At 45.0% G+C, this 13,996-nt stretch overlaps 1 protein-coding gene across 8 annotated transcripts in view; it reads left to right on the forward strand.

Annotated features, from left to right (window-relative positions):
• The window catches only part of UNK (unk zinc finger), a 50,441-nt gene extending 38,324 nt beyond the window's left edge, over positions 1-12,117 (forward strand). For 5 of the 8 annotated variants that reach the window (XM_064395969.1, XM_064395971.1, XM_064395977.1 and 2 more), the window contains 7 exons: positions 3,756-3,824; positions 4,499-4,673; positions 5,809-5,910; positions 7,385-7,573; positions 10,347-10,528; positions 11,037-11,294; positions 11,660-12,117. In XM_064395969.1, coding sequence (XP_064252039.1) covers positions 3,756-3,824; positions 4,499-4,673; positions 5,809-5,910; positions 7,385-7,573; positions 10,347-10,528; positions 11,037-11,294; positions 11,660-11,815 — 1,131 coding nt within the window. In that variant the 3' untranslated portion in view covers positions 11,816-12,117. The remainder of the gene's footprint in view (positions 1-3,755; positions 3,825-4,498; positions 4,674-5,808; positions 5,911-7,384; positions 7,574-10,346; positions 10,529-11,036; positions 11,295-11,659) is intronic. The other 3 variants (XM_064395973.1, XM_064395975.1, XM_064395974.1) reach the window with 3 other exon arrangements.
• The last annotated feature ends 1,879 nt before the right edge of the window (positions 12,118-13,996 follow it).

Genomic DNA, 13,996 nt, shown 5'->3' on the forward strand with positions numbered 1-13,996 from the left:
GGAAACTCATCCTTCCTTCTGTCTTTCCACTCCAAACTCTTACCTTGATCTCCATGACTTGGTTTGTCCTCTGTTCACCATTCCTCTGGTGTATTGAAGATGTCATGTTAGTTGTCTCTTGCTTCTGTGGCTGTATCATTCTTATCCTTGACTCTGTCCTGTGGCTTCTGTATTAAATTAGAATTCCTCATTCTTATCTGAAGAACCCTCTGAATATTACCCAACCCACATCTCTTAATGACATTCCCTCTTACCCCTTTTGGATTTCCCAGTCTTGCCTTGCTGCTTCCTCAGTCTTCTTCCTGGTGTCATGCCTTATTCATGCTGCTCCCTAGGTCTGGAACAATCTCTTCCAGCTTTTTTGCCACACATGATCTTTTCCACAGTCAGTCTTTTGCTGTGAATTTCCCTTCTTGGTGTTACAATTAATAGTTTCTCTGTACCACCCCTTCCAACCTGAGCCCAACCCAGAGCTTTGGTTTTTATTTCAGTTTTTATTTCTCACTGGGTTTGTAATTTTATTTTGATTTAGGGGGAGGAGAATAGCTACTTGTATGAGGAGGTGCTGCAAAAGGATCTCCTACAAATTCTTTTGCACAAGAGTATAAAAAGCAATAAGAATGCCAGGTCTGTATTGCCTGAGAGCAGAAAGGACAAGAGGTGCTGCTTTCAGCCTGGCCATGTTTTCACTTTGGTCTGTGACATTAAAGAAGTCAGTCTTAATGAGCCTGTACTGCTGTGAGAAAACTGTGGAAATATCCTGTCCAGACAAGGTCTTGCATAAAGTAGTTGAATTTAGAAGCAGACTCCATGGGTTTTATTTATTTTTATGGCTTTGGGAAAATACGGCCAAGCTTTGCAGTAGGGCCAGTCTTGAGCACTGTTTAGTCTAATTAAAATGATGCAGTGACAAATCCAGATTAAGCTATATGCATGTGTGCTCTCTTATCAATGCTCCCTTTGTCTGGCCTGAGGGGGATGTGCCTTAGGAAACTGCAAATTGATGCAACACGTCTTTGGGGGTAAAGAGCAGAGCATGCTGTGATCTTGGCACTTCTTGCAGGCACAGCAGCTTGTAACAGTTGTTTAGAAACAAAAGGAAAAACATGTCCTCCTTCTCTGTGGCCTCTGCTGCAAAGGAGGAGTGAAGCCAGAGCTGAAGGACTGAGAGAACCCCTGTCTGCTGCCAGCAGGGGCTGGGTGCCAGGGAGGCCCTGCTTTGGAGAAAATGGGCAGCAAGCCTCAGCCAAGGAGAAAAGGGATGGAGCATGAATAAGACTACTGAAAGGAGGGCCAGATGATGAGCATTTGTATCTGAAGTTGGATCTGTGCTACAAAGATACTGTATTCATGTAACTGCTTAATTATGTGGCTTTAATTAAGCAAAACCTGTGTTAAATAGGAATAAATAGCTATTAAGGTATAGACAGAAGTAATCACAGTTGCCTTATGCTAGGCTTCTACAGACAAGATTAGGTGTCTCATAAGTGTCCTGATTTAATTTTACTTTAATCTATAATTACTTAGTTTTTAAATTCTACTGTAATTCCCTTTGGCTGCAGTGGGCACCAGAGATTCTCAAATACTCTGTAAATTAGATCAATAATGAGGCATTTAACTTTGTCAGCTCCTGTGTGGAAACGTCAGAGGAGACACTCTGGCTCAGTTCTGCAATGGCCTTGTCATTTTCCCCCTGTAGAATTTGTACAAATAGTTTCTATCTTATTAGAATAAAAAATGTACCTTCAGTCTTAATATTCAGTTTATGGTAAGGCTGAGCCAGCATTTAAAGCTGAAAATACTTTTCCCAAGTCCCAAAAGATTTAGCAAGCTGGAAAAATGCTGGCTGCACTGGAAGGACTTGAATGCCATGACCAGGAGGTGTTCCCAAGTCTTGACACACAGCACAGTAGGTTTGTTCCATGCTGGTCAGAAAACATTTAGTTTCACTCAATTTATGTCCCTTGTTCTCTTCCCTGACTGCAACAGAGAGAGCTGGAGAATTTCAGCCTGTCCTTTGAATGTCTGTCTCTGTGTGTGCCCTTTCTAATGTTATTCAGAGCTAAAGGAGACTGCCTGAGTGGTGACATTTTGTTTGCTCTATTTTTCTCTTGTGTTGTTTGAATCCAGGCATTGGGAATTTGGGCTAACTTGGAAATATGTTCACTTTTTTCCTCCTTAAAGGAAAAAAAAATGTGCTTCCAGTAAGAGTTGACTGCAGCAGAGGCAGCTCCCCACGCTGGCAGGAAGCTCTCAGTGGGGGCACGGCTGCCTGTGTGCCCTCCCCCAGCTGCTGACGTCTGAGATAACACATTTTGTATTCAGCTGAGTGTCAGACAGGGCAGGGCTGTGCTGGGTAATGCAGCAGCAGCCTTATCAGACACTCACAGAGGCACTCACAGAGCACAGCTCTCACTCAGAGGAGAGCCAGCCCATCGTGGGCTCCTGTGCCATGAAATGCTCAGGGAAATGTGAGAGAGCACTGCAGGAGGATCTTTGTGTCCATCTCCCAGCTGCCTGTCTGCCAGGCTGTCACATCTCTGCCTGCCCACGGGCACAGAGCTGAGCAGAGAAAATGATTTAATGAAGTAAAAGCAAGGGAGGAATTTTTGCACTGCTCTTTTGCCTGTCTGGTTACGTCACCCCTCTCCAGCACTCATTTATCTTTGTCATGAGACTGTTGAGCCAAGAAGTCAAGGGGTATCACTTCAGCTCAGGGTGGTGCCTCATGTGCTGCTGGTGCCCATCATGCCTGCAGAGATGGTGCCTGCCTGGATTTGGGATAAAAACCAGGCTTGCTTTATGGCTGGAATATGTCTGCGTGTCACACTGGGGGGTTGGGGAGTGAGTAAACAATCAGGGCTGGCTCCCAGCACTTTTTTACTGCCTCTCTGTGCCCACAGGGTGGGATTGATCTCCCTGTGCCATGTCACAGCATGGGAGGAAGGGAGCAAGGCCTGCAGACAGACTGACAGGCTCCTGAGGCCACTTCCCAGCTGAATGCCAGCAGAACTGGCTGAAGAGAGTTGATATCCATTAAAGATACAATGCTGGAAGGATGTTAAGCTGATTTTTTACCCTGAATAGTGTGATTCCAAATGTGCATTGGCATTCATGCAGTTTTGCAATTCCAGACAGCCTTGGCCTCACTTATGTTTTCTACCTTTGTGCTCTTATGTTAATGGATGAGGGGAGGATTTTTTATAAAGTTAGTTTGATGGTGTTGCTTTGAAAATTGGTTAGTTATCACTGTGTTTTACTTTGCAATCCTAGCTGGGAGCTGGAAAAGTTTGAGGGAAAACATAATCTACATACTTTTATTTTCCCCAAACTGAAAAATATTTGCATAATATAACAATGCAGTGTGCCTCCCACCATTTCTGGCCCTTTCTGGGTGTTAGATGCAGTAGGGCTGATGAGTTAGTTACAGCAAGGCAAAATAATTCAGTTTTGATCTTGGTTCTTACCATGTGCTTTGTGCTAGCAAGGGTTTTACAGCAGCATTAAAGGCAAATGTCACTGTGACAAGTCTCTGCATAACTCTAGGGGTGATGTCTTGCTATACAGAAAGCAAATTACTTGGAATGTTTTCAGTTTGCTGTGCTTTTCCTCTCCCCAAATTCTCCAGTGCCTTGGGCAGCCCAAGAGAGGAGTGGACTGTCTTTCCCATGGCCTCTTCAAAGCCAGCAGCCAGCCATTTTTAATTTTGCTAAATAATCCCTCTGCTTACCTTTTGTTTTGTTTCTTTACTGCAGCAAGCAAAAATGAAGTCCCATTCCCTGGAACACAGGAGCCAGGAACAACCTTTGCTACAGCCCAAACAGGTACGGAGCTGCTGGCAGGGCTCTGAACCCAGCTCAGGGCTTCCAGCACCACAGAGAAATCTGTGGATCCAGACAGCTCTGCAGGGAGTAAATAACAGTCCAGACACCATTAGGGATGCTCAGCTGGAGGGATTACTTTATGAAGATGGGATGATTTGCTGGAGGTGTTATTTGTGAGTAGTTAGACCTGAGTGAATTCGAGGTAGATTCATAGGGCTGGACTGTGCAGGAGAGAGTCTTCAAATTACAGAAAATTGAGCTGGAATGGATCTCTGGAGTCATCTAAGTTCAAGGATTTGGCAAAGGGAATTTAATATCAGGTTCTAAGTCGTGTGCTGAACTAAGTCTGAGTGAGTGATTGTGTGGCCCATGGCTGTGATTGCATGCAACCTGTGGGTCACAGGAGTTAATTTGGGGCAGCCTGAAAGATGTTTAGAATACTGGGGAGGGGAGGGGGGACATGGAATGGAGAACAGTCGACAGAAATTAAAGAAAAGCTGTTAATCTCTCCCCACCCCCAGCCCAGTGGTAGCAGTAGCCATCTGTCAGGTTGGAAGCAGGCAGGAAACAGGTTTGCTGCTGGCATTTGGCTCCTTCCTGCACGTTTCTGAAGGGGTTGTTCTAGAAAGATGTTTTATTTCCTACCTCTTTCGCTTTCCACACTCTTGTTTCAGGACATCCTGGGCATTCTCCCCGTGGGGAGCCCACTGACATCCAGCATCTCCTCTAGTATCACCTCCAGTCTGGCTGCAACCCCCCCGAGCCCCGCCGGCACCAGCAGCATTCCAGGCATGAATGCCAATGCCCTTCCCTTCTATCCAACCAGTGACACCGTTGAGTCTGTCATAGGTAACTTTGCCTTTTTCACTTATGAAAGTAAGGGTTCCTCAGCCATGGATCTCCAGGTATGAGGCTTGGAATAACGTGGGTGTTCCAGTGACCTCCAGTTTTCCGTGTCTGTCAGTGCTGGCAGATTCCTGAAGCTTGTGCTGTGACTGTGACACATCTGATGTTTCCTGCAGGTCATTTTGGATGAAATTCACCCACAGGACCAACTGAAGGCCTCTGAGCCACTCACTCAGAATGTCACATGGTGTAAAAGGGCCTTAGTTTTAGCTTTGTCAAAGTGACAAAGAGGTCTTGGACTAGGCAGGAAATCACAGGGGCATTTTCCACAATTACAGCTCCTCAGTTCTAAATGACAATTTTATAGCCAGAGCTACCACCAGGTAGATTGTAAGGACTTTGCCCTTTTTGGAGTGTAGGACAGAGGCTGTAAGAGAAAGGAAAACAGGAGAGTCCAGAGAGTGGAGTCACTCTTAGATAGGCACAGGCTTTTTGGTCACCTGTTTTTCTTCTTCCTTTTTTCTCTTTTTTTTTCCTTTTTTTAATTAAATTTAACGTTTCTGAGGTGATCTCACTAATTTGTTAAAAATAATAATAGAAGTGAGTGGGCATGTGTGGGATGGAATTATATTGATCATCATTAGTGATGAGGCATGTTCAAATAGATATAACAGTTTCAGGCATTAATAAGTTTTATTTTACCCACTGTGAGAACCTCAGAGATGTTTTTCAAGTGTTCCCTTCTCCTGGTATTTCTTTTCCAAGTGGCTTTTCAGGAAAGCAGGGACAAAGCACAAACCAGACCAGACATGCATAAGCCAGTGTTCCTGTACATAAGAGACAGACTTAAAAGAGCACTTTGGGGAAGACTTATGGGATCTGCTGTTAATTAATCAGATTTTTTGTTTTCGTATACCATTTGGGAATACTTTAAGACAAAAAGAAACAGGTCAGGTTAAAGAACCTGAACTGAAAAGCTGCCCATGACACTTCTGCCAAACCATGTGAGAGCAGGATGGAGAGTAGGGCCCTGAGAGGTAGCGAGCACAGGCTCCTCTGCATGTAGGCTCTTTGGGCCATCCTATCTCTTGAAGTTGTTGGTCCTTTATAACATAATTGGTACCTCTGTGTCTGGCAGAGTCTGCCTTGGATGACCTGGACCTGAATGAATTCGGAGTGGCTGCCCTGGAGAAGACATTTGACAGCAGCACAGTGCCCCACACGAGTGGCATCATGATAGGTACATGAAAGCAACAGAGCTTTCTTTATCTTCTGCCAAGCAGTGTTGCCCAGTCACCTCAGTGGAGCCAGCCCAACCGAGCTCTAAAACCAGTCCCAAAATTACATTGGTTAAAACAGCAATTACAACAAACTCTGGCAATCCCTGAGCATCTTTGAAGTGAGCTTGCCCTTACTGACTAGCAGAGCTGAGCTGTTGCCATTGGGCCCAGCTGTCTGGGGATGTTTCTTGAGACTTTTTTTCCTTTTTTTTTTCCTCATTTTTTTCCTTTCTTTTTTCTTTTTTTTTCTTTCTTTTTTTTTTTTTTTTAATGTGTAAGTGGACTCCAGAAGGCATCTGATGCATTTCAAATCAGGCCAAATTATAACAATTTGCATCTTAAGCAGAAAACTCTCCCTAGCTGTAACAGAAAACTCACTGACCTGGTAATACCATCCATCTGTCAGAGTGTCATCATGGTCTGCTGATTTGGTTCCTGTAATGTCTGTCTCATTTTGATACATTGAGGTAGGCTAAGGCCTCTTCTACCTGTCTCTGATGGGTGTTCAGGGAAAAAAAAAAGGTCTCATAACTTTTTTGGAAGTGGTTGTAGTTTCTGGCTACCCCTCTGTGTAAAGCAGCTGTTTGAACAGGAGCTAACTGGTTGTCTGGAGGTTTCCAAGGGAACTGCACTGCTTGGAGCTATATTGAGGTAGGAAAGGACCTGTGGAAAGAATATCACTTCCACTTCCCTGCCAAAGATTAGAGGCTGTTGGAGGCTGAGCGTCCCTGTGTGCTGCCAGCCCTGCTGCTGCTGCTCCCCACCTGCAGGGCCTCAGGGATGCCCCCCTTCTCCCTCTCTTCACATCAGGCCTGCGTGTTACCTGGTGATCTAAGGAGGGACATAGATGAGGAGAGAGCAGGGCTGAGGTCTCCCTAAATCTCTGAGTGGCAGGCAGAACAACCTCTGGTCTAAGGGAAGTTGATGTCATTTGTGGTTAGGCTTTTTTTATTTGGGGGTTTTTATTGCTGATAGATCCAGGCACTCAGGTATGTGTAACTGCAGCTAGTCACTGGTTTTTTTTAGTGGTTGAGATCATGGTGGTCTTCTCACTACAGGTTGTTTGGAAGTATAAAGGCAGAGGCACACATTTTAGAAGTGAATTTTTTGTGACAATGTATTTCACCAGATACCAAATTCATCTTCTCTAGACTGACAGGGACCGAGCTCTGCTCAGAAAACATTTTGTTCCTTGGCCACTGAAAGAGTAATCCATTGAATTATGGAGGGTCTTAACCTGTGTGGGTCATGGGATGGCAGCTTCAGTGCTTCTCTTAAGGGCTGAGAGGGGAATGAGACCTCAGGAGAAGTGGAGGGAATCCCGAGGGGCTCAGGGAGGAGAAAGGGAACCCGACGCCTCCTGCTCTGAACTCCTGCCTATGTCCACACCTCATGGTCATACATAGCCATCCTCTCTGTGTGTTCTTTGTCCAGGTGGGAGTTTGCTGCAAAGTTCTGCTCCTGTAAATATCCCCGGGTCCCTTGGAAGCTCTGCCTCCTTTCACTCTGCCTCTCCTTCTCCACCGGTCAGCCTCTCATCGCATTTCCTCCATCAGCCCCAGGGACACTTAAGCCAGTCAGAAAACACATTCCTGGGGACATCAGCTTCTCATGGATCATTAGGTAAATGCACAGTGTGTGTGTCCCATGTACATGCTGTCTGTGCCATGTAAGTATTTTCTTTTCAGTTGGCTTTAATTTCAATGTGTTGTTTCACTGCTGCCATGTATCTCTTCTTCCCATGAGAACAGCAAGGGGACTAGAAGGTGTTTTACCAGAAGTCAGCTAATACCTCATGAACAAGGGAGCAATTCCCTCTACTTCCCTTGTTTCTAGGCTGGAAAAAAGGGGCAGATAGGTTAATTGCCTTGCTCTGATGATGCCTTTCAGGGAAAAGAGCTCTCTTTTCCAGCACCAGCAAAGCGGTGCTTTGCTGAGATTTCACATAAAACTCAGAGCTGGGTCCTCATCTTGGCTTAGTTTAGGTGGGGATTGCAGTTTGCCCTCAGGACTGCTTGTGGGCCAGGCTGGCTTCTGAGAGCTCTAGAGCAGGCCTGGGCCACTGGAACTTTTTCTCCTGTTTGACACCCTGCACCAGTTCTGCAGTGTGGACTTGCCAAAAATTCAGTGTTTCAGTTTTGTCCCCTTTGCTCCTTCCCCTCCTCGAGGGTCTTTCTCCTGCATGAGGGACTGAAGGAAGAGAAATTACTTTGGAGCTTCAGCTGTATCAGGAAGAACAGGGAATTTAGCAGACAAATCTGTTTTATTATCAAGACATGGGATTACCTTAAGAAATAAAACTGTTTGGCCTCCAGGCTACAGGGACACCAGTTCAGCTCATTTCTGTTTGTAATGGTAAATATTAATTCTCTGTTGATGCTAGACATAAATGCCTCTTAAAATCTGAGATACACTTTAATCTTTAATATTCAGCTTAACCTAATAAAATTATTACATGCTTGTGTAAGCTATTTCTGCATGCACTTATCTGTGTAACTGCATCCCTTGTTTGCACAGCCCAAGCCCATGCTTCTATGCTTGCCATTGCTGCTTGTTAGGCTTTAACAGCTTTTACAATTACTGCAATAAAAGGCATCAGAGGCCATCTCTGCTCTTAATTAGGTTGGGGCTGGCTGTTTGTCCTAGTTTTGTAGGGAAAGGAGAAATTGCTGTTTCAGAAGAAATGAGTTATGTTTATCTTGACTGTGTATTTATATAAATAAAAAGCCAAAAATTGCAGGAAATTCACAAATGCATTTAAATAATTTATTTATAAATTATATTTTTCCATAAACACAACAAATCCTTTGCTGGGGTTTTGAGAATATATTTAAATAGTATCTTAGCAGTTGGCAATCATCTGTTCCATTTAACTTAGTGAATGCACATAACATGTCAAGTGTGTAGTTATCACTTATTTGTATTGAAATTGAGTTAAAAATACCTAGTTCTGGGCTGGTTTCCACAGTGCTAGGTGCAAAATGTGCAGAGAAGGCTTTTCTGCCCAAAGGGGCTTGATACTTCCAATGTGAAATGAGAACAGCAGATGGAAAGAGGGAGTTAAAACAAATTACAAGATCAGCCTGGTCAGCACTGTGGCAGAATTTGTGGCTTGCCAGCATCCTGCTTAATGCTGGATTCCCATTCAAGAAAACTGAGGTTTGAAAAATGATATGTGAGTTGGGATTCCATTAAAACTTCCTGCTTTCAACTGAGCACCTCTCAAAGCAGCTGAAATGGATCTGTGGTAAGTGGCCTGAGCCAGCAAAGATCCCTTGCTGCTCTGCTGAATGAGTTCATGTGCCTAAGCCCTTGGTGAAGACAATTTTGTCACTATTTGTGTCTTGGCTGGGAAGTCAGTGGTGCTGGGATGGACCTCAGAGAGAGGCTGTTGATTCCAGGGTTCACTTGCAGGCACAGTTTAGCTGCTGTGAGATCAGAATTATCAATTGCAGCTTGATTTGGGAATATTCCCAGCCAGTGGTGACCACCACTGCATGAAAATTACCCCCACATTAAACTGGAGCAAACTGTGTGGGTCAGAGCCCACACTCTGTTTCAGTATTACCTTTTCCTACAGTTTCCCCTGAATGCAAATTGTAGGTACCTATTTTAAGTGAAAGTTATAGAAAGACTGAACTCTGGAAAAATAGCCAGATTTGTCTACAAGTGATATTCTACTCCTTTGCCTCCTTGAATTTCTTCCTGCAAAGAGAGTTTATTTGAGCACGCTAAAATAGGGAAATGGCTAATCAGTTTTCTTTGATGCTGCTCATTAGCTTAGTGCTAGAACTCTGCAGAGGATGAAGCAGATACAGATACTATTGTCTCTACTTGTTTATAAACAGGATTTTCCAGTTCTGTTCCTTGTGTATGGAGACAGTAATGACTTGGAGCATTTTTGTGACACTGTTTGGAAGTGAGGCTCCTTTTCTAAGCCCCACACTGAGGAGACAAAAGCAGAAATTTCTTAGGGTGTAGGGTGGGAGGAAGCACCACCTGGGCTCTGTGAACCAACTCTGGTGGCTCTGCTGCACTGAAAATTGGGAGGTAGAAGCAGATCAGGGGTTCCCCTGAAAGAAGGGGCATTCAAGCTGACAGTCAGCTCTGCTGTAAAAGTGATGCTTCTAAAAACAGCCTGACTGATTCAAGAGTTGCCACCACTCATTGTCATGGTTCCTCCCTGCATCACTAAAGATGAGGCCTAATGGTGTGAAATTTTCCTATAAAGTCCCTCTATAATGGACTTGGGGCACAGGGAGATGAAACTGATTCTTAAGATGAACTTTTTATCCTATTTGCACATTTTTGAATCCTGGATTTCACAGGGTTAGGGAGGAAATGGGGAAATTGCCAGCACCTGTGACATAACCCTCTCTATTTCCCTGTGAAACAGGTTTAAATGGGATGAACAGCAGCATATGGGAACACTTTGCTTCGGGGAGTTTTTCGCCCAGTACCTCACCTGCATTTCTGTCAGGTCCAGGTGCTGCGGAGATGGCACGGCTACGGCAAGAACTGGATGAGGCCAACAGCACAATAAAGCAGTGGGAAGAGTCTTGGAAACAAGCCAAGCAGGTACTTGGGCAAATCCTGGGATTGGGGAGTGTAAAGGAGTGGAGGGTGTCAGCCTTTCAACAGGCTCTTTCTGGACATGGAGGTGATGGACAGAGCTGTGGGTTTTACAGGCTCTCAGCATTCTTTCCTCTCCCTTGGAAATCACCAAATCACTTGGCCTAGTGTGTTCAGGTGCTGGAATTGCAAGGCCAGATGTTACAACAGATACCCTGAAGTGTTTGACAGTCTCTCAGACCTTTGATCCACAATAATTTGTCAGTTTGAAAAGTTCATCCCCTAAATGCTGTGAGCCAGATGAGTACAACCACAGCCCAAGCAGATGGGATATGTGGAATGAGAAGTGCCTTGAAGTAAGGCTCCAAATGTATTTCAGAATTTGGGAACAGTCCAGATTGGTTAGAACTGGTGTGAGGAGTGTATGGAAATTGATCATTTTGCCTGGGATTGTCTTTGGAGACAGACCAAGTTTTCAGACTGCTTCTTTTACCCTCTTTGTTGGGACTTACAGGCTTGTGATGCTTGGAAAAAGGAGGCAGAGGAAGCAAATGATCGCGCCAACACAGCTAACATGGAATGTGAACTGGCCCGGGAGCAGAGGGAAGCCTTGGAGCTGCAAGTGAAGAAACTGCAGGAGGAGCTGGAGAGGATCCACACCGGGCAGGACCCGCAGTTCCTGCGCTCCTTCTCTGACCTGGAGACGCTCTCGCTCTCGTCGCTCTACACCCTGCAGAAACAGCTGCGGGCCAACCTGGAGAAAGTGGACAAGGTGAGTGCCAGGGCCTGGCAGGGCAGGGCTCTGCCCCCTCTGCTCCTACAGGTCACAGCTTTTCCCCTTTTCTTTATTAGACTCAGAAATCAGAAGCCTGTCAGAGCGCTTCCAGGTAGATGTAATCAAAGTGAGCTCTAGCTGGCTCACAGGAAGATAACTCCATCTTCTTTGTGCCTAAAGTACAGAGTGTAAATCAATCAAAGCTGCTCTGTTGATCCTAAACGTCCTGAAAGGCATCACACGGTGCTGCTTTCCTCTGCTTCAGGAGACGAGCAGGGCAGACAGCTGCAGCCCTCCCTGCCCTTCCCCAGTCCCGTGGCGGTGTGTGACGCTGACGCTGTGCCCTGTCCCCTCTCTTGCAGGCGGTATTTCAGATGCAGTCAGTGAAATGCCTTAAGTGTCAGGCGGAGAACCGGGTGGTGCTGCCGTGCCAACACGCGGTGCTGTGCGAGACGTGCGCTGAGAAGGGCGAGTGCCCCATCTGCCACCCCAACAGGCCCCACTCTCTGCAGTCGTGACCTTCCGAGGACACTCGTTCCCATCATATCCTATAGAACTTTTTAACTTTATACATACGTACATATATATGTATGTGTATATATATATATGTATATATGTGTGTGGATGGGCGTGGCTGTGCACGTGTAGGGACGTGCACACACACGCACATGCACACATGAAAACAGAAAATTAGTTGCAGAGCACTTTTTAATATTTTACATCCCGTATCTAAACTGCCCCTCACCCGTGCCCCACTAATTCTAACTCTTGATGAACTTTGAGAGCTGTTTTTAATACAGATCAAAGGGCCATTTGCAAAGAGTCTGTGTTTCTCCTCTTTTCTATTTAGGTGATAACAAATTTTTGACTATTTCCAGAAGGACTTAGAGTGGGCAAGAGGGGCTTCCACGTGCTTTCCAGAGGAAGAGTTGAGATCACGGGGAGGATCGAGGTGGTTTGAAGTGACTTGCTCATGCCCTCGGTCCCCCTGCTCTTTCACTGACCCAGCTTGGTTAAAGCCGTCCTCCCTGATGGGAGCTCTGCCAGGCTCCTGCCTGGAGGGCCTCACACTGCCCATCTCTGAATGTGCAGGAACTTTGTCTGCCATTTAATCAGCAAAGTTCACTTTTTAAATTTTTTTACACTCTTTGTATATTTGTACGAAAAGAAGAAAAGAGGGAAAAAAAAATTTCTATTGGACCTAGAGCAAGCCAAGCCCCAAAATTCAGTGACCAATGTTCACTGCTGATGCAGCCAACATGTTCCAGGTCTGAGCAGCCTTAGAAGTATTGCCCTTGGGTGAGCCAAAGCCCTTTATGAAGGAAATTGGGATGCAGAGGTTAGTTCTCTCCAGGCACCCCTTTGTCTGGGGGCTGTTTAGAGACTTTTTACTGTTTCAGACCAGGTTAGTTTTGTTTTAGGCACAGGGACCTGATTCGTAGCCACTGCTGAAGTGCATGAACCAATTCCAGGTAGGCTGAGGACGTTTTTGTTGCCTGTGTCAGCAGCTCAAGGGTGGTTTGTGGATTGCTGGCTCCAGAAACCCTGGTGCTGGAGATGTGTGGTGACAGAAATAGTCCAGCAGGACAGAGAATTCACCAGCTCAGACCTGCCCAGCAGCTGAGCTTTCCTGTGACTTTCCTTACCAGCATGTCCATTGGATTTTTACATCAGGTGGATTGCAGTAACCTGCTGGGATCTCAACCAAAAAGGCCACTCAGTTGACTAAACATTTTTATTTTGCACAGGGATGCTCCTGTGCTGCCCCTCCATGACCTGGAAAAGCACTGGAACCTCCAGCAGCCCACTATTGTAGGAAAAATGAATTTTTACCAGAGCCTCTCAGAAAGCTTCATATTTAATACAAACACATAATTAGGTTTGTTTCCATAATTCCACCTTTCCTCTCCATGGAAGGGGTTAATATGCATTCCCAGATGATCTCTTAAGTGCAGCTCTGTGTAGTTCTTTTTTATGTTTTCCCATTAACTTGTTTTTGGGTTTTTTGGTAAAAATGCTTTTTTTCCATGTGTATTTTATTGTAACTAGCATCAGGTTTTTTAATTTTTTTAATGGAGAGACACTGTTGAGTGACTATTGTGGCTATGTTGTTTGGTTATAGCCTTTGAATGTCTGTGCCATGGGGCAGCACATCTGCCTTGGTCTGATCTTAAGGAAAGACCTTTTATTAAAGTACATGAACATTTCTCTTTTTTTTAGGAAAAATAAAAAATTAAAAAAAAAAATAAAAGTGGGGGGAGGAGGAGGAAAAAGCCCAATTAAGAAAAAAAATTTACTAAAAAGTTTTTTTTGTAACTAACTTAAATCATAGGAAATAAACTCTTGAATCAGATCTTTAATATTTATAAGCAGCAGAGCTGATCAGCCTGTTTTTGGCTATGGTTTGTAACACTTTTTATGAGCGTGGGGGTTTCTCTGCTCCTCTGCCTCCCCGGGGGCTGCTCAGGGGTGATGCTGCCTTTTGCCAACCCTCTGTTTCCAGATCAGTCCAGCAGCAGCTCCGTGATTCCAGCAGGGAATCCCTCACATGGAGCTTGTCCCCTGGGCTGTCTCCTGGCACTTGGGGGGGTCAAGGGCAAAGAGCAGTTTGCCCCCAGTTTCCCTGGGTTACAAGGAAAAATTCCAGGCCAGAGAAAATATGTTTTTCCCTTTTGAGTAAAACAGTTTCTCTGTTTTAA

Source organism: Passer domesticus, chromosome 20 (assembly GCF_036417665.1).
Source record: "Passer domesticus isolate bPasDom1 chromosome 20, bPasDom1.hap1, whole genome shotgun sequence".
Lineage (NCBI taxonomy): Eukaryota > Metazoa > Chordata > Aves > Passeriformes > Passeridae > Passer > Passer domesticus.